General features: G+C 39.4%; 2 protein-coding genes and 1 long non-coding RNA gene across 4 annotated transcripts in view; 1 reads left to right on the plus strand and 2 right to left on the minus strand.

Moving 5' to 3' along the window:
* Positions 1–347: 347 nt before the first annotated feature.
* LOC135281764 (uncharacterized) overlaps positions 348–24,688 on the plus strand; it is a 57,249-nt gene continuing 32,908 nt past the window's right edge. Inside the window, exons 1-2 of the long non-coding RNA XR_010348279.1 lie at positions 348–706; positions 13,927–14,030. This is a non-coding gene — a long non-coding RNA (uncharacterized LOC135281764). The remainder of the gene's footprint in view (positions 707–13,926; positions 14,031–24,688) is intronic.
* Positions 6,602–10,292, minus strand: LOC135281404 (parvalbumin, thymic CPV3). Of its 2 annotated transcripts, none has more exons than XM_064390232.1 (5): positions 10,069–10,292; positions 9,424–9,491; positions 8,925–9,057; positions 8,386–8,495; positions 6,602–6,859 (listed from the first exon to the last, which is right to left on the minus strand). In XM_064390232.1, the coding sequence occupies exons 2-5, from the start codon at positions 9,482–9,484 to the stop codon at positions 6,834–6,836; spliced, it is 330 nt and encodes a 109-aa protein (XP_064246302.1). In that variant the 5' UTR covers positions 9,485–9,491; positions 10,069–10,292; the 3' UTR covers positions 6,602–6,833. The 2 variants fall into 2 exon arrangements, with proteins under 2 accessions (XP_064246302.1, XP_064246303.1); XM_064390233.1 differs by having other exon boundaries at positions 6,656–6,859; positions 8,925–9,022.
* On the minus strand, positions 16,990–19,426 carry LOC135281377 (parvalbumin beta-like). The gene is made up of 4 exons (XM_064390187.1): positions 19,366–19,426; positions 18,621–18,753; positions 17,770–17,879; positions 16,990–17,314 (listed from the first exon to the last, which is right to left on the minus strand). Exons 1-4 carry the CDS (start codon positions 19,424–19,426, stop codon positions 17,289–17,291), a joined length of 330 nt encoding a protein of 109 aa, XP_064246257.1. The 3' UTR covers positions 16,990–17,288.

A 24,688-nucleotide genomic window follows, 5' to 3' on the forward strand; every position in this document is an offset into this window, starting at 1 on the left:
CCGTGCCCAGCGTTCCCTCAGCCAGGGCCCGTGCCCGGCGTTCCCTCAGCCGGATCCCGTGCCCAGCGTTCCCTCAGCCGGAGCCTGTGTGTGCCCGGCGTTCCCTCAGCCGGATCCCGTGCCCAGCGTTCCCTCAGCCAGGGCCCGTGCCCGGCGTTCCCTCAGCGGGATCCCGTGCCCAGCGTTCCCTCAGCCGGATCCCGTGCCCGGCGTTCCCTCAGCCGGATCCCGTGCCCGGCGTTCCCCTGAGCCAGGGGCCGTGCCCAGCGTTCCCTCAGCGGGATCCCGTGCCCAGCGTTCCCTCAGCCGGATCCCGTGCCCGGCGTTCCCTCAGCCGGATCCCGTGCCCGGCGTTCCCTCAGCCGAAGCCCTTGCCCAGCGTTCCCTCAGCCGGAGCCGGTCTGTGCCCGCTGTTCCCCTCAGCCAGGGCCGTGCCCGGTCGGGACCGGGGTTCCTGCAGGGTCCCGCACAGCCCCGCCCGGCAGCCGCTCCGATTCCGCTCCGGCCGGTGGGCCCGGGGGTTCCGCGGTGTCCCGGCCATTGCGCCCCTGTTCCAGCGGTTCACTCCCCTCGGGCTCGTTCGGAGCTGCCTGGCAGCTGCAAAAAGTAGAAGCGCTTTATTTTTAGAGGCAAAACCCGAGATTTGAAAGACGAAATCAAGTTTGAGTAAATTGAAGGAATTGGCATGCAGCATCACTTAGTGCAGGTAATAGTTTTGACATAAATAGATATATTATATCTGTTCTGATTATTTTTCCATTTTCTGTCTGGCACATTTAAGATAGTGGAATTTAACTAATTAAATAAGCTTTTCTATTACTTTTCAATTCCCGTTATAATAAAATTCAGTGTGAGCTAAACTAGAAGTAAAAATGGCTACCTGGTAAGATGTATAATTTTCTTCTCTGCAGGAGTGTGAAGTTTAGGAATCTGAATAAACTAAGGTTGCATAATTGCTTAAATAAACACCTGGGTAAGGTATAAAAGATAAAACTGAATATCTTATTCCACCAAGTCATTTAGAAGGATGTATTAGTAAACTCTCTTAAAGTTGTGCCAAATTAAATCTGGGAAAACATAGTATTTCTTGAGTTGTAACTTTTTTCCCCCTTCTGTTATTGTTTCAGTTACTATCATCACTCTAGGTTTGTATTTACTTTCATTGCCAGTAGCATCATGTATGCAGTTTTCCTCTGCCTCAGCAGCTGGTGTATTCCTTGAGAATCCAACCCACTGCAGTAGGAGCACTGTGTGGAATAGAGATGCTCTAAGACTGCAGCAATTTAATATTTAATGTGTGCACTCAAAAAGTGAATGGTGTAAGCCAGAGAGGGATGACCACTGTTTCCCCCAGGACTGCTGGAGTCAGCTCCATCCCTTCCCTCCTGCCTTGTGCCATGGCAGCAAATCCCACTGGAGTCAGCTCCATCCCTTCCCTCCTGCCTTGTGCCACGGCTCAGTTCGGGCTTTGGATTTGTGAGTTCATGGGGGTGTGTGCAGGCTCCTTTCCCTGGGTGCAGAGGTCACCCCCACCTTGGCTGTCACCTCTCCTGCCTGCACGGGTGGTGTTTAACCCAAACTGCTGGAGTGAGCAGCTCCTCCTGTGTGGCCTGGACAGTCCAGAGTGACCTGACAGGCTGAGACACACCACAGACAGAGCATTTCCAGACAGCCCAGCTCAGAACAGCTGTAGGAAATGTTTCCAAAGCTGCAGAGGGAATCTGCATTATCATTCTGTGGTGTTTTCAGAGAGGTCACAGCAGAAGGTGACTCCTTCTCCTTGCCAGCAAGGCAGGATGGAGGAAGACCCTGCTGTGCTGAGCTCCCCAGCATTTCCCTGAGCAGGGTCTGAGGAAGGATCAGGCCAAATGTGTCAGGATGAGATATCCACATACAGTAATTCTTGTTTCCTACCCTACAGCTCTGAGTTAAAATTCAGCAGTGTGTGCAGAGCGGCCCTTTCATTGAGGTCTGTCCATTTGAAGGGTGCAGCAGACTCAAGACAATTTCTGGGAACATCCAGTCTGGATTGAATATATCAAACAAAAGGAGCCAAATTCCCCTCCTTGCTTGTGCTGCTCTGCAGGCAGGGATGAGGTGTTGATCAGGCCAGAGGGGAAGTTAATTTGCTTATACTAGTCAGCAAAACAAGGAAATTCTTAAAATTGGTAGTATTGTTTATCAAGTTAATTCATTTCTTACCAAAGAAATTAAAAAAACAGCAGTGACTGTAGATTTTTGCTTGTGTTGGTTGAAATGTTTAGCTGTGTGTTTGTTCAGGACTTAGCAAGATGGAGATCCTGGGCTGTGACTTGGGGTGCCTGTTTACTGCTGCCTTACAAACACTGCCCTAAGGGATAGATTGTGGAGGTGCATAGAGCTGGACATTGGGCACTCACCCTAAAGGGGGATTGCTGAGGAAGGTGTTTCCATGTCCAGCTTTCCCTAGGAAGGGAATTAATGTATGTGTAGTGATTGCTAACAGATAATTCTGCTCAGTGCAACCTCATCTGTAACTTGACATTGCTTTTGGTGGAAGTATTTGTGAGAATCTACAATGAGCCAGTGATAACAAATTCAATTAAATTATTACATTTCTAATGTGCACATTAACAGGACATGAAGAAACTTCGATTGTGGTTCCAATTTCATCCCATCTTCTTAATTGTATGTGCAGTAACACCACACCTTGACATTTGCAAAGTGGCATCGGATCACCCTGAGTTTGAAATGTGATTCCCAACCCATGATTATGTAAAATTAAACTGCTGCATAAGTACATTGGGAATTTGCAGGACAACCCTGCATCAAGGGACAAACAATTAACAACTTTATGCATGCTTTCCAATTTGTTTTTAAAAGTACATGGAAGTAAGAAATAGTACTGTATAGACATATGTTTTGGTTTGTTGAGCCTATTTCTGGGCACTATTTTGAGCACTTCCATCAGCTGTGTAGTAGCAGACTTCACAAAAAGGTGTGCTATAAATCACTCTGGGTGTTAGAGCTGACAGCTTTAAATAAATACAGCTGACAGCTCAAATAGCTGTTCCATTGACAGTATGCAGTCTAAATGTGTTAACAAACGCGTAGACTCAGCAGTTTGGGATTAGTTTAGCAAATAAATTACAAAATAATGCTGTGATCCAGCAAAAAGCACAATGCCTGTGTATCCCTGGTCTGCACGCTCTGTTAACACTGCCACAGGCCTGGGAGCTGTGTGGGAAAACACAACAGTGCAGCTGGAGCTGGGCACAGCTGAGACAGCCTTCACATCCCCCAGACTCCTCAGAGTGATGTCAGGGAATGCCAGCAGCACTGGGGGTGTCGTGGTGAGTAATGGTCTAATAATGGATGCATTTGCTTTGCAGGACCAGAGATTTCATCAAGGAAGGCAGTAACTTCACACTACCTTGGGTTATGATTAAGAACACAGAGTTACTGAGCAGCAATTATTGAAAAACTGCTTTCATGCAAAACTGGAGACATTGAAATGGTTTTGTTTGTTTAATGTTACTAGCTTGCATCTGAAGGCAAGCTGGAAGAGGAAAGAGCTAGGCAGTTAAAAGGGTTTCAGCTCTGAAGATGGATTGTATTAATAAGTTAATTCTTTCTATTCTGAGCACTGCAAAAAATGAGAATTACATTAAGAATGATGTCACAGTTTGACACATTTAAGGCATGGCATTTTTCTGCTTAGAGGTTGAATAAAGCTACTGGGGTTCTTTATATCTTAATTGTAACTCTTCATAGACAGGGTACACTGGCACAAGGTGTCAGGGGGTACTTAATGTGAACATGTAATAGCACTCTTGAGACCTGTATTTTAAGGGAATCAAAGTCTTCTAGTGCTTTCTAAAAATGTATTTTTATAGTAGCTGTGTCTAGTGAATAATTGTATGAATGTACAACTGGCAATTCTGAAAACCAGTTGCAACTTCTATTGCAACCTGTAAGCATGATTGCCAGGGATGGCTGGTTCTGACTGCTGCCTTTCCTGTCAAGTTGTGGTGAATGCAGTAGATTGATTATTATTTCCATCCTATTCGTAAAATATATACTTAGAGTGAGCAGCCATATCTATGTTTTAAATGGGGGTTAAAAATGGTCAGTATATTTAGTTTTTCCTTCCTTGTCAGTCAATAAAACCCCGCCCAGGAGCTTTCTCAGTTACAGGGGCCTGCCTAAAGCAGTGGGGATTCTACATACCCTGTCTTTAGGAGCTTTACCAGTAGTGTTTTGTTTTAGGCTAGGGAGCAGACAAGTAGCTTTGTCAGTGAATAAATTCAGTTTGAGTTATTGCTATCACATATTTTATAAGAGCATTCAAAAATATTATTTAATGTTTCAATGATCCTGGAGAAATGATAAGACGTTTTAATTTTAAATGTTTCTTCCTTGTGTCAACAAGTTTTCCCTTACTTGAATCTACTGGGGTAGGTGCTGTACTACTGGGTTTTTAAGGTACTTTTTTCCTGGTGGAAAGCATGGAAAGATTCTTTAACTGCAATACTTTGGATTTTGAGAGATCTCAGAATATCTTGAGTAGGGCAAGTGTATTTTTCTGTTTGGTGGCTTGCTCCAGCATCCTGTTGCATCTCAGTGGAGAATAACAAAATTTGTACTTTGTCTCTGGGTTTCTTTGTTGTGGTCCACCGTGCAAAGGCTGAGACATTGAAAGGAGCAGAGTGCAACAGCACCTGGAAAATTCTTTATTTTACAGGCATTTGCCTGCCTGATGTAACATGATTAGTCAAGGTCAGGACACTTAATTGTCAGTGAAATGGAGAGCAGTTTGTTTGTTACTTACATGTGAACTACTCCAAGACCCTTCTGTCAGCAGAGTGGTTTCATTGCCAAGGACACACTTTATTTCTTGTGACTGTCCTGTGACATCCATCTTCTGAGAAGGATGAATTGCATCCTGAGAATGGCCATGGTCAGTTCATGGGTCAGACCCTCGGCTTGTGTAAATCTGAATAGCTCTGTTTAAGTCACTGATACTCTAGAGATTTATATTCTAGAGCATATTTCATAATGTTAAGAAGTAGCATCAAAATCCAGTGTTAATTTTTATCAGTTTATATTATTTTTGTACAAGAAAAGGGAAATTGTGATGACCATATTAAATGTACTGAGTCTACCAGCTTACAAACCACTTGTATGTCAAATTAATCTGCTTTAAAACTTCTTGAAATGATGCAAAATTCTGTTTTCAATTGTCAATTCATAATAATTGTCGATCAATATATAGATATTTTTTGAAGACGATGGATGTTTCTTGTCTGGCTTGCCATTGCTTGGCTCCCAAAACAATAGGTAGCTGCAGAGAGCACAGAGGAAGAATCAGGGAGGAATCATTATGGAATTTGTTTTGGGTTAAGGTGTCTAGGCTGTCTTGGCACTGCATGAACTTTTCTTCACAACGAGTACAGGAGAATTTTAATTTATTGAACTGCTTTTGCTTTGGTGATGAGGATGTTTTAATCAACAGAAATTTTCCAAGTACTGTTTTGTTAGGTTTGCAACACACACTCTGGGAGAGAGCAAAGGCCCAGCTTGTGGAAGCATTAACTGGGTGGACTCTGTGACTCTGGTGCTCTGAAAGGTGCCTGATCCTTTTCAGAAATCCACTCAGACTCATCATTCTCTTGCCGAGGAAGAGCTGGGTTACCTCATAACAGCTCCATTCTGGGTTTGGTGTTTTTGTGCACAATTACCAGTATTCATAGAGGCTGCTGATAAGGAAGAAATGCGGTTCATTTTTAATGTAGTCATTTGCAGCAAAGGAAGAAATGCATTGAAACTGCAGTGACTGAACTGTTCACTTAAAGGCTTCTGTTGGGTTGTTGCCTCTGCAAGCTGCATGTGTGTGACCTGCAACGTCTAATGTTTAGAAAGCAAGTGAAGGTATAAATACTCCATCAGAGCATCTGAATATCTCCTTTTGAGTGAATGAGTTGTTTGCTCACAAAAAGGCATTTCTCCAGCATTCCCAGAGACGGATGCATTTGTAAGGGACATTTTTAATACATCGGTTCAGCCCACCAGGGAGAGTTGGAGCTTTCTCAACATGCATTTGTACAAATTCTTCCTCCACACTTCCAGTCCTCCCTAAGAAAGCACAAAGATATCTTGCTTTCCCTCTGCTTCTTTAAAACCTCATGGTTATCTGAAACCTCAAGTCCTTGTAGGCTTTCCTTTGAATTCTCCCTGCAGGAAAGCATTGTGGTTTTTGCTTTCCTCATCTATTAATTGGCTGATGTAAAAGAGTGGTTTAAAACTGCAACAACCTCATGCAGAAGCCACTTCTTAAGTAAAAATGTATTACTGCTTTTCACTTGGAAGTCAGTGAGAGATTTTACCCTCACCTACCTCACAACTGTATCTGAGCTCCTAGTCTTTGATGAAGATCTGAGTGTTCTGAGAATTTAAGCTTAATCCAGAAGGGCTATTGGAACAGAACCCCCACTCATTTCAAAAGATGTCCCATATATGAAGATCTGATAAGTTTAAGATCTTGGAGGGATTAACACTTTTGGTTTAAGAATTCTCAAGTTTCAAAATAAGAATCAAAAAAGTAGACACAGGCTACAGTATATGATTAATTTTATTGGATATTTTTAAGGGAAGTGTCTGCTAAAGTAGAGGTTAAAACATGGTAAATAGTCCACACAATGAAAAAATCAGTATTCAGCATTTCATTATGTTGCTAAGGCAGTGAAAAAATAACAGACACTGTCAAGATAAATAAGGGACTCCTGATTTTCAAGGTTTGGGAGTGTCTCCTGAAGATTCATCCCAATTCTATCTGGTTTGGTCCTTTTGAACCTCTAAGCCTGCACCATTTCCTGGAATTCTGTGAAAGATAAGAGAATATTTACATGAAAGAAATATTAACATGAAAGGATTAGGAGTAAAGGATTAGTGGCTTATCAAGAGATTTAGAATAGAAATGAACAGAAAAAAGTTGTCTGTGGATGACCAGGGAAGAAATGTGTGGACGAGAGGCATCACCTAAACATCCTCTTCTAAACAACACATGGAAAAGCAGTGTGTTTTGCTGACTTACAGGGAATAATTAAATCTTCAGGGTAGTTTTGGCCTTCTCTCTGCATAATGCTGATCTTAGGCAAAAATAATGCAATGGCTTATATGGAATTTAAGTAAGAAGTAGTTAAGAGCTCAAGTAAAAAAAATGAAAAGCGAGTCCATGTGTTATATTAACTGTAAAGCTTCAGACATTGAGAAGTGTTGATGTAGAGTAGAGTCAAAAGCAAAAAACACTGTGCAGTTCCATGTGGTATGATCCTGGGGTGTTGAGTTATGCAATAAGATACTGTTATTTTAAAGATCTTTGAAATGGTTGCCTTCCATGAATTAGAGTATCTGATCAGTCCCGTCCCTGAGGGACTGTATTAATATACAGATTGCTTCATACATCATTTGTGTTTATTCTGGCATAGTTCCTAAGGAACTGGATTTAATTCCTTCCAAAGAAAGAAACAGAAGCGTTCTGTGCTGCTAGTGCAGTGAGCAGGGGAATCTGCACGCTGGCACATTCCCTGCGTGCCATTCCCTAAGCCCCTTTCATGCTCGTCTGGGCAGCTCACTGCTCTCATGGGGCAAGCTGCCATTAGCTGCAGGCCTTTTGTGTGTGTGCTTTGTCTCCAAAGCAGGGCACAGAAATATGGAATTAGGAGCTCAGGAGGTTTCTGTGCCGTGCAGCCATTAAATCACACCAGTGTTTCCACATGGTGAGTGCAGTATGCACTTCCTTAAACTGCTGCTCCCTCCTATCTGGATCTTAAACCTGCCACTGAAGATAAAAACCAGCCATCCTTGCACAGATCCTGTTGTGGGATCTTGTACTGGGCTTGTGATAAATGATGATTCTGTTATCCTTATATGCAGAGCAAATACAGAGCTACATGCTGCATATTGAGAATGATTTCAGTGCCCTGTGGAATTTCTGGGGGGCAGTAGCTGCTGGAAAGGAGCTGAGGTATGAGCTGTTTGTTCTCCTGTGTCCAGCTGGTTCTTTTGTCCTTGATTTTACATTTGTGTATTCCAAGTGATGCCAGTGCTGCCTTACATTACAGTAAGTGGGAGGAGAAATAAGGGGCAGTTCATTTCAGAACAACTTGAAATATGGGAGTGAATGGCAACAGGAAAGATCCTTAAGGTTTTTTACTTGCTCGTGCAAAAGGAGTTGCAGAGATGAACCTGTAAGATCAGGGACCATTTCCACCCTTAAACAGGTTGGTTCTCCAGGATTTCAGTAAAATCACTGGGAGTATATTAATGTACCATCAACATAAAAGAGAATCCCACATCACTACAAACATCCTGAGGTGCCTCATTCTGTACTCAAACAGCCAATACCTTCAGCCCCGATTTTACCATCCCCATCATGATCTGCAGCTGCCAAGAAGGTCTTGGTTTCTGAGGTGGTTAACACTCTGGCTCCACACTCAAACCTCTGAAGGAAATACCTTGGGAGGAAAAACTTGGATTTAGATTTTCACACCATAGTATTTTTTATGGTTGTTGTACAATCAAACAGATAACTATTTCTAAAAATTTTACTGCAATAGCCAAGTCCTTAAAACACTGCTTTGTTTGGCAGGCTAAATCTTATTTGTATGTATTTCTGCTTTATAAGCACAACCCTGATTGAGTTGATTCTGTCCACTGTGAAAATCCAGCCCCAGGGCACTCTTTTGTTCTATACTGAGCATAAAAGGCAGGTATTACTAATTTGCTTTTCTTTGTAAGAATTATCTATTTAAATATATTTTTCACAATCTGCTGAAGGTTTTATCAACATTTAGCATAAATTGTGTTCACATTTACTGAAAGTTCTGGAATGGAAAAAGTGCTTATTTTTTTTATATCCTCCAAGTAGTTAACAAAATCCTTACTTGAGCTCATCTTCCTCAATAAAGCCACTTTGATCATTGTCGAGAATCCGGAAGATCTCCTTGAGCTGGCTGCTAGTCTTTTTAGACATCCCACTGATCTGAAAGAATTTTTTGGGACTAAAGGAATCTGGAGCTGAAAATAAATTAATAAAGAAATTAACCCCAGACCACTGCATTCAGTGTTCCTAAACGGTCTGAGGATGATACTTTGTTACAATTTAATTGTTGTAAACATGATCAGTAGGTGAAGCCTGTCAAAGAATTAATGAATTTGCAATACTGCCCCATACCCTACTAAACATCCAACAAAATCATGTGGGGATAAGCTCCAAATTGACAATATAAACCAGTTATGAACAGACATACTGTGACAGCTGAGTAAAGAGATTACAGAAATCTCTTTAAAGTATGCACTTGTTCAGTATTCCTTTGGGACTGAGTAAAACTTGCCCCAGGTCACACAAAATAAGAGATTTTTAGATTTTAATTGTTTTCTCACCTTGGCAGTCCCGCAGAGCAGCAGCGATGTCAGAAGGGCTTAGGATGTCTGTAAGGCTCATTTTAGACCTGTGCAAAATAGAATATTGCAGAGTTTTGAAATGCAAATGTATCTTACAACAGAATGGGTTTATCTGTGTTTTGAAGATCACTATAAGGTCAACAAGAGTACATGAATCTCATTGATCAAAGTGACATCTCTGGTATTCCTTAACAAATTACAAGTTTTAGTACATTACTTCTTTAAAAATAGCAGTTCAGAAATAATGGTTATTAATGAGATGGATTACATCAACGATGTTGTGAGTTGATGATCAATATTTTATCATTTACCTGCAACCTAAATAAATACAGCACATATTTAAACCCTATGTAACCATTCATCTAATAAATAGTCTCACTGGAATGCATGGAATCTGGCAATACAAGTAACAATATATGCAGTTGGAAAACAAAAGTTTACTTCTATTATCTCCCCCAGCAACTCTAAAGAATAAAAATAAAACTGATACTTATCTATGTAAAGCCCATCCATATGTAATTCCAGCAATTAAAATAAAAACCTTAGAACAATGGTTCTTGTACTTACTACTGGTACAGCTCTGCACAGTAATTTTATTTAATTAATCTCAAGTAAGATGCTCACCTTTAGAGTTTTCTCAGCTAGGTAAAGGAAAAATAGCTGAGGAGACTGAGGAGACACCAGGCAAAATTGTAATGTTGGCTCTGGCTTGCCACTCTGTCTTATAAAGGATTCAAAAGGTGACAATAACCACTGCTTAGGTTACACTTCCACGGATCAAATGTTTGAATTGAGACTTGGCTCAAATTCCTTTCTTAACTAATTAAACTTTTCTTTCTATTTATATCTTGAGATAATATGGACAAAAAGAACAGTTTTTAAAAAAATAAATCCACTAGTGCTTAATTAAGTACAACTGTGCCATCAAAGCAGCCTTTCAGCTCCAGGTGTGTTAACAGGTAACCTCTGCACCCGAGAGTCACTCTTTGCAAGGTGACTCCAGCAGTCAAATCCTTGTGAAAAGGAATGAATTTGTTTGTTCCCTGGGTCTGTTGATCCTTTGGAATGTATGAAGGAGGTTGGAGATGACAGATCAGAGGTGCCAATGTGTCATTCTGACAAAGATAACTTGTCACTAGGGTAGAGGAAAGCATTTTTAATTTGGATAATCTTTCTGCAGTAAGCTTCATTTTGTATTTCCTGAGCATTTTCTGAATTACAGAAACAGAAGCCAGTGTCTTCAGTGACAGACGATGATGAGCTAGGTAAAGCTGAATAAACTGATCTTGTCATCAGTATTCCTTGGAAGATTGTATATAATCAGTTGGCCTACTTAATAATCCATTTTGAATATTTTGAATTACATGAAATCAATAATAGACTTACTAGTTGTAGCAAGTTCTGTAGGTTGTAGGAATCAGACTTGGTTAGTGTGGAAATAGTTGTATTTACATATAACACACTCACACAATCTATTTCATTAATAACAAAATGTTAATATTGTAGGTATAAATAAATGAGAGTTTATTATATATTTCAGGAGTATTACTTTTAGAACAAAAAAACATAAGAAAATTCACAACAGCAGGTGGGAGGTTTTCCTTCTCAGACAAAAATCTGTTTCCATCTTTAAGGGGGTTTATATGGGCAAAATTCTAGGATGGAGACCAATAAAACTCACATATATTTTGGTTAGTATTTGTTGTGTAATAGTCAGTTGTGGTATCTAAACTGATGTTCTCTTAATCCATGAACATTGTTTCATTTTTAAACAAATGGAAATAGCATGGTGTGCCAAAGATGTAATATTTTTATAGTAGCAACAGGTAAAAATTATACTGTGGAGCAGAATAATAAATATATCTAAGCCTTGATGTAAGTTAATGGACTACAGTGGGTTTACTCCTGCTTGGTTTAATGACAGTGAGAAAAGTGTAAATAATAGCAAATGTTCCATAGCACTGTTTGAATTTGGATAGAGAAATGCAAGGTGTAAATAACACAAAAAGCAGACATAATTTAATGCTACTTTTAACTTTTTTGCTGCCTATTTTGTATGTGAAGGAACATGGCATAAATCACAAATATTCAGACTTAGCTTTGGTCCCAAATGCCAGCTGTCCAGGGGCAAACAAGCACTCATTCTGTTGCTTCCAGTAGGAAAATTTGTTATAGTATAATGACCTGGAAGAACACTTTACCAGTAAACCTAAGAACCCTTGGCTGTTGTAAATCAGCATTTTGTGATTAAAACAAATTAAACAGTGCTGATTTGTACAAGCTGAAGCTCTGATCACAGGAATGTTCTTTCCATTTATCTTCTTCATTCAGTGCTATATATTCATTTTGCTTTCTGCCTGAGATTTCCGTGGCATTATGATCTGTCAGGCTGTGGGGATAAAGTTCATTCTGTGCTTTCTCCAGAACTATCCTGAAAGAACTTTCATTCTCTTAGGTACCTTTTTACACTCTTGTATTTCCTCCTTTATGATCATCTCAAGTTTGAGCAGAAGGGTTCTTTTTTTACTGCTAAAATGTTTCTAGAGAAAAAGGTTTTTTCAGCCCTCTGTGACAGTGCCATAGATGTGCCTTTAGAGGAACTTCCCTTGTTTCTGCTGGCTCCTACACAATACTCATGGAATGCTCTCTTTGTCTGAGTGTGTGACTTGCCATGCAACACTGATTATTGACAGTTAATGAGAACAAGGGTATTGAAATGGAGGAAAATTACAAGATCAAGGTGAACATACAATGCTCAAGCTCAAAATAGATCTGCAAGTAATTTGGGCATTGTTTAAAAATATAAGCACCAATGTTTAAAAATGACATCTGGTTACCTCATGCACTCTGGCATAGCACAGAGTGCTGAGCTGGTTTTATGTGCATTCAGCAGTTGTAAAATAGCAGAATTAGTATTATATTAGACTATGAGTTCAAAGAAAAGTGAGATAATTGCTATGATTGCTTTTGAAGAGATTTTTAGTGTTTGAAATTCAATGCTGGCAACAAAAGTGATGTTAATCCTGGCTGAAAGATGGTCTACAAAAGCCTAAAAGAGCTGAATTTCAGAATCAAGTTGATGTCACTGTACATTGATACAGGTGGCAATCTAGGGTTACTGGGTTTTATTTATTTATTAATGACACTTCATCTGAAGTACAGGTTTCCCTCCACTACAATTAGAATGCAATAATCAGGAGTTAGTATATTAAGGGATATTTTAACGAGATAATCTATTTTACATCTAAATTTTCTGCCTGTTTTCCTTCTTTGGTGTTAACTTAGGTGATTGTAATTACTTTATGCATTAAAAATCTAGAGATCTATGAAAGAGGGTTTTTTTAAAAAGATGCTATGCAAACAACATAACACTATAATGAAAATCCCTAATAATTCAACCAGAACAACAGCTGCTAAGTAATGGGCAGTTAACAATAGTTCAAAATCTGACACAGAATCTTAGTATTGCACAGTTTCCAGGAATGTTTAGCACTCATTCCTATGAAATTCAAGAAAATTTTTTTTTTGTTTGGTTGTTTTGGGGATTTTTTTTTTTTGCTCTATGAAAGACATCTAAAAGTTCTATTGGGTTGATCATCTGAATATTTATGTACTTGCATACCTCGTGTTGTTTTCACCTCAGGTGTCTTTATTAAATAATATTAAAGCCTTTTTTTCAGACTTCCAAAATTAAACTTGAAGGTGTTATTCTGACAAATACAGAATATTCATATTGATAAGTTCTTGCTAAGGTTCTAGGTTATTTAGGAATCTAAATGAGACAATTGTCTTCAAGTGCTATTTACTTCTGTAAGTATCAGAGGAAAGCTGTGTTTTGGTAAAGCAAAACGCAGGTTGTGGACTGGTCTTGTACCCTTTGTGTTTTGGTTTGCATAAAGTGCAGGGTTGATTAGCAGTGGCAATCAACCAAAGCCGTGGCAGATGCAGAAGAAACATCAGCAGTTGTCTCAGGTGAGATCAGAGGAGAGGTGTTAACCTGAGACCAGCTACAACAGTGTAAAGAGATGCTGCAGCAGCTATTCTCAAACCCACACAACTCCATCTTTCAGCCCTGGTTGTGTCAGGGCCAATGGTATCATGATCCTGCATAACAGATTCTGCCTTTGTAATGAGTTTGGAAGTAACTAAAATAGATACTCAGTAACCTCTGTGGTTGATGGTAGTGTTGATGTCTCAGTGGTGACAGCAGAGAATCTTCGTGTGCTGCAGCTATAACCATTGAAAAGGACCTTGACAACAAAATGAATTAAATCCTTCCAGTTCATGTTGTCTCTCAGGGCAAATGTTTTAATCACATAGAAATAAAGAACTAATTACAGCATTTAATTTGAATTGTTGCTTGGCCATGGTATTTTGCCATTTTTAACAGAGAAGTCTGAACGCATGCTGTTGTATTTGACTTTTTTGCTACAATGAAGGAGGAAAGCCAGGCCCCAGTGACAAAGCTTTCTTTCCCTGCAGCAGGTAGAGGATATTACCCAGAGCACTGAGCAGATCTGGACTAGAGAACCCAAGATACAAGATAGATTCTGCAGCACTGTGGGTCTGGAGCTAAAGGAAAACAGGTACTTCTGTCACCTTAGGGGAAATCGCATGGGAACTTTCCTTGGTTCATGTTATCAGTCTGGGGGAGTGAATTTGATTTCTGTCTGAAAATGATAGCAGACTAGACTGACAGAGCTGAGTAATAGTGTCACTAATTCATAGAGTCTGGTCTGGTAAACATATTTTTTCACTTAAAAATCTGTCCTGGAAGATCTCTGACAGCATTTGATTTGTGTTTGTCTTTAAAAGCACTTGGAAGTTCAACTGAGACTCAGTAATGCAATTTTCTGTCTCTGACCCTAAACGTAATTGTCTAACATGTTTCTGTCTGGTGTCAACATTATAGACAGTGTCAGATGGAGCTATCTTTAAAAATCTACATTGTTCAGGGTTTCTTTCTGCTTTAGTAATAACTGTGCCCTAATGTTGGAGGCTGTGAAATAATCTGGATGCTGCTATTTTGCCATGTAAAAGATAAGTTCAGTTCTACTCTACTGTTACCAAAGGCTCTTGCACATGGCTGCATTGCACTGTGCCCCATGGTGTAAGGAACCATGGTAAAATAAACCAAATAGCACTGAGGTGCTTCCAACTACTTCTGTATTCACTGCTTGTTCTCATTGATTTCTGTGGGATTCCAGCCATTAATTTCAGCAGCAGGAGGATGTGTAACCCTTAGTGAGGCTTGAAGTAAAATTACCCTGTAATTAGAGTTAACTTTATTGTAAATAATCATCAAAAGTCATTTGTTTAGCAGAAATGGGCTAAAGAAAGGAGGTTCAGACAAACTGTTAAAACACATGTACCAAGCATGTGACAAAATTCCATTGACAAGAGGCAATCCATATTTATGGTCTCAGACCTCCAAATGTCTGATTCCAGCAGAATGTTGTTCACTCTAAGGGAGCTGATTGGGACTGTGTGTTTGTGATCAGGCAGCAGGATTTCCAGCTGAGGCACAATTTGAAGACCTTTCTTAAATCCCATGGTAAGTAGTAACTGAAATTTCACAGTACCTGACAGCCCATGCGAGGAAGAGAGGAAAAGAAATTGAGTGAGTTTATTCTTGTGCAAAGAAAGCAGCATTTTCCTCCTCTGATCTGCTTAGTGGTAATGCTGGAAGAAGGAAAGGTCTAAAAACCTCTCTAGTCACAAGCTCTTCTTAACTTTCTGGAGTGATCACTGAAGCTGATACCAGACTTAACTTGTCATGAATTTTTTACTGTTCTTAATGGAATGGTAAGTGGTGAAATTGTCTTAGATTTGTAGGCCTAGCAGGCTAATCAGGGTGGAAGTAAGTGTGGTTAAATAAAGGAGCTGCCTGCTATCTCAGAAGTTATCTGAGCTGTCTGTGCCTTTCCCTCTTATTTAGCCATTAATGTTGGTACAATGCTTGAAAATGTCTGGGTGACCCATATTGCACAATGCAAACATAAAACATAATATCAGCTGAGAAACAAAGCATTTTATGACAATAATGAGAGCTTTTAGCCCTGCAGTCAGGCCGCAGTTATGAATTCTGAAAAATTCCCTTTTTTAATTGCTCTTCTGAGATGACATTGAAATAATGAATGTCAATTTGCTTGATGGATGATTCTTTTTTCACTCTTATAGAAAATTCTACAATATTAGGTCCTGATTCATTCATTAGAGTTAATGGAAATATATTTTTGGCTAATGTATAGAGCATGAACACATTATTGAGAATTCATTAAAGTCTTGTAGATTGCTTTAACTTTGTGTAATATGATGATTTCCCCAATATTGTATTGATATTTCCTTCCTTTTTCATAATGTCTCATTATAAATGTGTTGTGCATCAGAACCACAATAACATCAGCAGGCAATTTTGAAGCGAAGATTTTTGATCTGCAAATATTGCAGCATCTTCTTACATACCTCCAACAAATACAGTATAAGACACTCATACCAGTTTTTGCAAGATTATTTTCCAAGAATGACTTTTCAAGAGCTCCAAATTTTTTTCAAAGAGTATGTAGGAGCAACTGTAGTGTTGGAAGTGTAATGTTTGGGGTGGTTAAAGCCATCCAGATTTTTTTAAAAGGCTGTTTGGCTGTGTGTTTATTTTGGTCACATCTAAGACAAAACCCTGATACACTGTGGTGTTTCATTAGGTACTATTAGCAATTAATTCATTTTTGTAGCCCAGTTTGATTGCTCCCTGTGTTTACACTATGACAAAATTGTGGTGACATCATCACACCCACGCTTTTCAACCAGAGCCCTAACCTAGTGCACAAAATGGACTTCAGTTACTGAGAACCTACTCAGAGTTTTGCATTCTCCCCATTCCTTATGTCTGCCTTGCTATTTCAATCTGTCTGTAAAGAAAAAAAGATTAATTTATTAGCAATTTTTTATGGCACTCTTTATTATACTTTCCCCACAGACATTGATGCATTTTACAACCCTGTGAGATGTGGGCATTGTGTTTTTCTCAGTGCTGAGAAGAAAAGCAGCAGAATATTGATTAATTAGGCAACACTCCCCCATTTGCTCTTCTGGAGCCCTGGGGACTGGTGTTTTTGGAGTGCTTTTTGCAGAAGTGGCAGGTGGGACACGAGGAGTGTCCTGGAATTCATTTGAGCACACAGAACACTGTTTTAGCTTCTCAGCAGTGGAACAATAGTGCCATCGGGTGGGCATGAAGGTGAGGGATTCCTTGGGGAATGTTGAATGTATTGCTATTTCAGAAATCTAAATTAATCCTGGATCCAGTTGATCTTAAATTGATTACTTAATCAGTGCAAGGTTCTGCAATATACTTAGTCTCTAAAACACAATCGCTTGCATAAAGAATGACAGAAAAACATATAAAATATTAAAACACTTCTTGATTAAATACCACTGCTACCAGTTATCATAAACAGGTTTTACACCTGGACATTTTATTAATTCTAGTTTTTTTACAATATATGCTAGCTATTTATGCAAATATTGAAAATTCAATGGCCCACAGAGATGCTTTCAATTTCTCCTCTTAATATTTATGCTTATATGTTTAATGCCCTAAATTCAGATGTGAGGAGTGGATTCCAGTTCAGTCCATTAGTGGCATAGACCTTCTGCTTAAAACATCTGACAGCTTGGCTTAAGTAGTGCTTGTACCACTTCAGATGTTTTCCAGCAATATGAAACCACTTGCCAACAATTGTTCATGACCTTTCAGGGTGCAAAATGTGTAAATAAATGGTAGGTTTGCAATAGGAAAGATTGTTTATGGCAAATATATGTCTTGGTCTTTATTTGACTGCTGGTTATGATTTGACCAGTGCTTGAAACTCTGAAAAAGAAGAAAAAAGAGTAATAAAATCAGACCTCTGTTTGTAATCACACAGCCCAAAATTTTCTCTCCCAGTTTTTAGAGTTAAAATGGGAAACTAGTGCTACTTCCTCTGATAAACATTCCTTAAAAGCAGCACATTGTGTATTCCTAACAATAGATACTTGAGGTAAAGGAAGTGTTGCATTTAAGTGTCACATTGTGTCACAGTTCACTAGCAAAAAGCAGTGAAATTATATAGACTGAATTTAGGCTCCATTCCTGAAAAAATCTCCATAGATGAGAAAAGGGACTGACCACTTTAGCAGAGACCTGTTTCTATGTCAGATTCTCTATAACACAGCAGGTCTGAGCACCTCAGCATCAGATCCACAACATCCAGTACATGGAGCAGGGCAGGTGCCTTTAGGAAGTCTCAAATGCAGGTATTATCATTTTAATAAGGGCAGTCTTACCATCCACTCCAATTTTGCCATCTCCATCGCTGTCCCCTGCTGCCAGGAATGCCTTGGTCTCAGCATCAGTCAAAGCTCTGGCACTGGCTGAGAAATTCTTCAGGAAAAGTCTGGTAAAGGTGAGAGAGCAAATGAGAGAGACAGTACTGAGAGTGTTCAGGGTTTGGATTGGTAACAGCTGCAAACTTTCAAGCATGATTCAGTTCTTGAGAACTATTTCAATGGTAAAACTTCCTCTCAACTTCGTTGAGAGTGAGGGTAAGGAAGTGAGAGGATGCTGCTTCACAGCCTAAAAAAATCCTTTGTGACATCTTGGTTTCATTGAATTAAAAAGACAAAATTAACACTGACTCTGTAGTGGCAGCATTCAACTTCTCTCCCTTGTTATCTTCCTTCTTCCTCCTAAGATGCAGAATATCAGCAAGAATTTCTCTAACCTTACTTTTAACTTCAAACTTTGATGAATGTGATCTGGGAGGTAGAATTCATGTGACAGAAAAAAGATGAGAGAAAATGGCCCTTTGAATTCAGTCTGGTAAAAAAAATCTTACAATAATAAAAAGCAGCTATAGCAGAAGTGCTATTTTTATCTTCACAGTCTGTCAGTTATTGCTACCTGAAACAAGTATTTTCAGTGCTGTCAGAGAGTTTCCCCATTGTGATCCAGCCTTGCCTTTGTTCTTTGACTTGCAGCTCCACCAGCACTCACACATGGGTGCACAAACACATGATTGTCTCCCATCCAAAGGGACAGGAGGAAAGGGAATATTTCTGATCTTATAATGCATTTTTTAGATGATAAACCAGATTTTTAGGTGATTATCCTGTCGGTAACTTTCTTATTTACTTACTTCAGTTCCTCTTCCTCAATAAAGCCACTCCTGTCCTGGTCTAGAATTCCGAAGACTTTGGCAACTTGGTCTTTGGACTTGGAGTTGAGACCCACTTTGACAAAAAAGGTTTTGTAATCAAATGAATCAGCAGCTGAAATAAACAGATGGAAACAAGGAGAGATGAAGAAAAGTAGTCAAAAATCTGGAACAAAAAGAAAATTAGCTTTTTGATCAAAAAGCAGCAAACTATTCTGCAGTACAGTAAGGGTAATTATAAATCTCAAGTAACAGTTTTTGATTTTCCAGAGTTTATATCAGGTAAATGGGATTTTTCCATCAATGATGTCTCATAACTAGGAAGGTAATGAAATAATGACTGTGGTCTTCAACATGCAAGAACATGCCCTTGTAAATAGATACCTCACTGAAAGACATATTTGTAGAACTTCATCATAAATATTTGGCTTGTATTGAAATCAGCAGTAGTTTTATTATTATTGTTTGAAAAAACAGGATTTTTGACGCAGGATTCAGCCTTTGGATTTTTTAATCCTTAAAATTGTTGCAGTGCACAAATGATGGTGGGTACCTGTAGCTTGGTTGGTCAAGATTAAAGCTTGCATCTGTTCCATTACTTTGAGTCCTTTTTCCAATTTTAGTAAGAGAGATTGTTCTGTTTCCATTGGGATGGGATTTTGGGGTAACAAGGACAAAGAAATTTGATAGATAAACTGCAAAGCCAAATTTAAAACATAAATATTACCTTGACAGCTCTGTAGACCAGCAGCAATTTCAGCTTCTGTCAGGATACTGGAAAGAGCCATGTCAAGAACACTGCAAAATGAAAAATGCTCTTGGGCAGAGTCACCACTGCTCCTGCTCTCTGAGCTGTGGAGGTGGCCCCGAGGTGAGCCCAGGTCCCAGGGCAGAGCAGGAGAGCTGCCCTGCAGGAGCCAGCTGCTCCATCCTTTGGCTCAGACACACATTGTGCGTCTGAGTCGCTGGTATTTCCAGTAAAGTCTTCAGGTCTACAAGCTGAGGACAAAGCCAAATGTATTTGTAGAACTTCCCAGCATTTGGGCGTCCTTGGTTATTTCCATGCATTTTTTGTGTGAATTATTGTGATGTCTTCTAAAGTTCCAGAGGAAAGATTGAACTCACCTGGCCACTTAGTTTTCTCCAAGCCAAGAACAGAAAATATTGTCAGGTAAAGATGAGCAGAGTCCTCTTGACTTAATTATTTTTCAAATGACATAGAGGAGGACTTATATAGGCCTCAGTTAAGTCTTCTTGACCTTTTACAGAAGTCCTAAGGCACGTGATGGCTCAGATACCCCAGGGGATAAGTTACTGTGGCTGACAAGTCCTGCTAGCTAATCAGATTGATATTTATATCCCAAAGGAATGTGCATGGTGTTTTAGACAATATGTAAGGTTTAGTGCCTTACGAAGTAAATCCTCTCAGCTTGCACATATTTTAGTGAAATGAATTTTTTAATATACAAATATTTTTAATTGTTTAGTGATAGCTAGAAATGGACATCTTCTTGACTTTTAAGAGCCCAATCCTGATATGAATTACCCATGAAACACTACTCCTGCAGTTGCCCTAGTAGTTTTCAAAACATACTAATACTGATACATTTGTAATAGATATATCTGATATACAAGTACAAGCTCAAAGACAAAACTTCTTCAGCCCAAATTACTTTTAATAAGTTGTTATATAAGCTTTGGTTAGCTATAAAAGTCTAATCTTGACAACATTTGCTCAGCAGTAATTAATTGCATGGTGCACATTTTAAAATCATCCTAGTAAATGTTGTCAAAAGTAAAGGTTGTCAATTGCTCAGCAGGACAGAGGAGAGTGGATCAGTTATGGCCAGGAGGGAAACAGAGCAGTGAAATAAGTGATATTTGCTTCTTCCTTGCTGCACTGAAAAGACAAACTTCTGTAAGGTCTCAAACAGCAGCTAAGCTCAAGCTGCAGCTTCTCTCTTACTGTATATTAATAGGAACCCTCAGCCAGTAATCTCATGGAATTTATTGGAACCTAATGGCCTTGAGAATAGTTGAAATTGGCCAGTGGTGCAAAAAGCCACTGGGAGAACATTTCACACTGACACATACATAAACATGGCTGGAATATTGCTTAGGTTTAAATAACGTTTGAGTGATGAGAAAATTGAAAACAAAGCCTACCCTCTAATCACTATGAGATAAAGCTGCTGTCTTTCAAAAATTAGGTACATGAAAATAAATACTAAACCTCATCTATCTCAGTTCCCCTTGATTTCTTCCAGAGAGGAAATTTTAAGAGAAACACTGACTACGTTAATTCTAAATCCATGCTGTGTGGTAAATTGAAAATTGTGAAAACTAACTTTTCTGGATGATGTAAGATCAACTGAACAAGTTACTTTTAAAGGTATTTTGTCCTGAACAGGGTGGAAATATAAATTAAATTTACGATTCAGTTTTTCCATTGGGAATCTAGGTGTGCCTTTGGGTTGGGTACCTAGGAAATAATCAAGAGCATGGCCTGGGGACAGAGAAAATTTGATAATTGTATGGGAATTACTGAGCATTCAAGTAAACGTTTTGAGGAGCCCACACTGAGATTATAAAGCATTTATAGTGAAGAGTCTTGGAGCATTTCGGTGGCAAACCTCCACTTGCCCGAAGGTGGCACCAAAGACAGGCAAGTGCAGCCGTGACAGCTCTGCAGAACTACGTGTGAGGGAAAACCCAGGACCAGGATGAGAACAGGATAACAGGAGGGGGTTCATCGGAGGGGGAGAGAGGAAGGAACAGGTATTTAAAAGAAAAAAGTCTTGCCTGGCAAATCACTTGAAAGAACAGGAATATAAACAGACTAGAATGATAAATCTGAGATAATTCCAGAGAACTTTCCTTTCATGGTGATTTAGAACAGGTTACTTCATCTGTCTAACAAAACCAGGGTTTACTGTATTTATTTTTATGTAGACTAAATTTTACGGTCCATTATGGATATCATTGTAAATATAAAATCCATTTGTTCTGGAAGCCTGGGAGTTAAAGCAGGCAATCAGTGTCTAAAAAATACAGCTGATCAGTATGTCATTGTGATGGAACTGATGTGATTCTCTTTGAGTCCAATATTTGCATATTCTACTTGGACAGACGTTCCCCTTTGAATTTAGGGTCAACAATTTGTAACTGCAGGGAAAGGCATTGTCCAAGGGTACCTTCTTTTTCTATGGTAACTGGAGTGGTGATCTGTTTTCTCTTCTGAAGCTTGATATACAAGATTGATTTTCTTGTTTTCACGGGTGTAGGACATGCTGACAAACAAATCAAAAGTTCTGGAGCAGCCATATCTCAGCTGCTGATGTGCTCTATAGATCTTTGGTGCAGAAAGTGTACCTGAAAGTCCAGAACAATATAATGGTATCTTTCTGTGCTTATGATCAAAACTAATGTGGAAATTAGGTTTCATAAAATGTGAACACTTCAGTTCATGCTCCACAATATCCTCTTATTAAAAATATGTGAAAAATTGAGCATGAAAATGTTAGGTATGTGTCTGTTCAGGGATTTAATCAAGATGTGTCTATTTCAGTAACCCATTCCAGGAAATTAATCCTGCCTTGGCCCCCTCTGCCCACACTGTTTGTGTGAAGAGTTCCAGGCACCTCTGATGATGCTGCATCAAAGATTTTCCATATGGGCTGGCTGCTAACTCAAAGAAGAAACTGTACCAGTCTATGTGTGCAGTGAATGTTCTGCCATCCCCTTGCCCTTTCTGTGCTCTCCACTTGTCAGAAGATGACTGAGATTTCAAGCAGTTGGAGAGCTGAAATTGAATCTCAAGTTTACAAATGGCTTTTGGATTGGGATTTCCAAAGGAACATGGAGTTAGGGGGCAGCCAGCTTCCACTAAATACCAGGAGGTTTTATCTCATGCATGGTTCTGCTTCTCTTTCAGGGCAACCCAAATTTTTGGTTTAAGAGAGATGGTGAATTCAGTGGGTAGAGCACTAGGGTGGGTTTGGGATTGTGACCCTGGCCCTCTGTATGCCTCTTCTAGGAGCTCCTGTAGGACTATAGATTTCTTTGTGTTTCATTCCTGCTTAAAGGGATCGTAGTACATCTTTATTTCAGAAGAAGTATAGGGAGGATTAGAGATTAAACTGCTCCCACAGGGTGATCAAGGGACAGAAGTGTCTGAGAACTCACAGTCTTCAGGCCTAGTGGAGCTCAGATCTACCACTCACAATTTGTGTTGTTCTTTAATTGTCTTAAGTGAAGGTAAAACACACAAACCATATCTTCTTTATGCTGGGAACTATGAAGCAGTTTTACACTGAGTATTATGGTGAGTAGGATGGTCTTACTCTGAGCCTGAGAACAGGTGATCAAAGTGGAAATACCAGGGGTTGTTAGATTCTTTCTGATTTGATGTAGCATAAACAATTTCTAACAGCATTTTAGTTTTAAACTGTATAGTCAGCAGTGTTTTGTTGAATTCATTCATAGCAGCTTGATGCACAGGATTTAATCCTTACTTATCAGATTGCCCAGGGAGGTTATAGAACCTCTGTCTCTGATGATACTCAAACTCATCTTAGTCCTTCCATCCCTCCCTTCTGAGGGAGTGATTGGACCAGAGACCTCCAGAGAACCTTTCCATCAGGAGTAACTCGCTTGTTCTGTACCTTAATTATGGTAACCTTGTGATACCAACCATGTGTCTCTGGTACTTCAGTTGCCATTCACATGGACATCCTGCAATTGAAGGTTTTCACTAGCATGATTGCATTGTCAAGTTCAGAGAACACTCCATGATATTCCATAAACAACTGCAAGCTGCCACTGACTTAATTAAAATGAACCTTGCCAGAAAATGTAATATTTTTTGAATTTGTTTCCTTTAGTTGAAAAATGCTCTTTTTTAATTTGTTTAAAATGTGAATCTAAAATGTGGATCCTAATGCTAACAGAAACCTTAACAGAGAGTAGGTGGTATTTTTGCTGAAGCCTATGGGCTTTTTTTTTTTTTAACTGGGTACTTCCTGGATTTTTATTATAATTTCTTTGAATGAAATGGCTGGATGATTTTAATAAGATTTGAAACAATTTTTTTTGGACACTATTTAAGAAGAATGGATTTTCTTATAAGCATAGGTGAAGTTGCAGCAGACAAAGGGATTTCCTGATGCTTGGGAGTGCTTCATCCCCCTGTGGCAGCACAAGGCAGTGATGTGCAGTTGTTCAGCATCTCTGAAATCCAGGATGGGCCACTGTGCAGTCTTGCATTTCTTGCATTCCACACGAGAGTCTCAGAGGTGCAAGGAATGCCGTGTCAGGTCTGTCACTTCTGGTACTGTATGTGCCATCTGCTCGTGAGCCAGTGACAGGATAGTTTAGTGATCAGCAGTGTGAAGAGCTAATGTATATATTACATCTGGATATTGCTGCAGATCTAGGTTGCCCCAGGTTTTTTCTTCATCAGGGAAATTATTAAGGTAAAAGGAACCAGAGTCTCATCATTATGCAAAATATTTCAGTGCTGCAATTAACAGCAGCTATAATTTAAGCCCAGATTTAACATCAAAGGCAGTGGGGATAGAATTAGGATTTATATTCATTATAATTCTGCCAAGGCTTCAGTGAGTCTGATTGCTAGAATTCCTCTTTTGCATTAGCCATCCTAAATCGGTCAGCTGGCTCTCTTACATGCCTGGGAATGAGGGAGCTGTGCTTGCCTCACATAATCATCTTGCAATTCATGGAAATGCCAACATTGGCTGTTACATAAAAGTTCCAAAGGCTTTGTTTCTGCTCTTCTTCAAAACAGCTGCCAAATCATAATTATCATTCAGTTTTAGTGAAGAGTAATAAAACAACAGTCTGCTTGTGAGCTGGAGCCACAGCATGGGACATGGGGAAGGAAACAGCTAAATCAGGGTGGGGAAATTTCTGACACACTCAGCCAGGGATGCACAACATCTACTCAGCCTGCTGACATCTGCATTTAGCCATGAACATTATTTACTTTGTCCATTAATGAAGACAATGCTGTAACCAACTCTAAATCCTGT

The sequence above is a fragment of the Passer domesticus genome, chromosome 15 (assembly GCF_036417665.1).
Source record: "Passer domesticus isolate bPasDom1 chromosome 15, bPasDom1.hap1, whole genome shotgun sequence".
Lineage (NCBI taxonomy): Eukaryota > Metazoa > Chordata > Aves > Passeriformes > Passeridae > Passer > Passer domesticus.

Coding starts and splice junctions, on each gene's coding strand:
- LOC135281377 (XM_064390187.1), bottom strand. CDS start 19,426: ATGGCTCTTTCCAGTATCCTGACAGAAGCTGAAATTGCTGCTGGTCTA. Junction 17,880..18,620: donor ATTGAGGAAGAGGAACTGAA/GTAAGTAAATAA, acceptor CACCTTTACCAG/ACTTTTCCTGAAGAATTTCT. Junction 17,315..17,769: donor TGGCAAAATTGGAGTGGATG/GTAAGACTGCCC, acceptor CTTCTTTTTCAG/AGTTTCAAGCACTGGTCAAA.
- LOC135281404 (XM_064390232.1), bottom strand. CDS start 9,484: ATGAGCCTTACAGACATCCTAAGCCCTTCTGACATCGCTGCTGCTCTG. Junction 8,496..8,924: donor ATTGAGGAAGATGAGCTCAA/GTAAGGATTTTG, acceptor TTTCCTCCCAAG/GTATTTCCTTCAGAGGTTTG. Junction 6,860..8,385: donor TGGTAAAATCGGGGCTGAAG/GTATTGGCTGTT, acceptor TATCTTTCACAG/AATTCCAGGAAATGGTGCAG.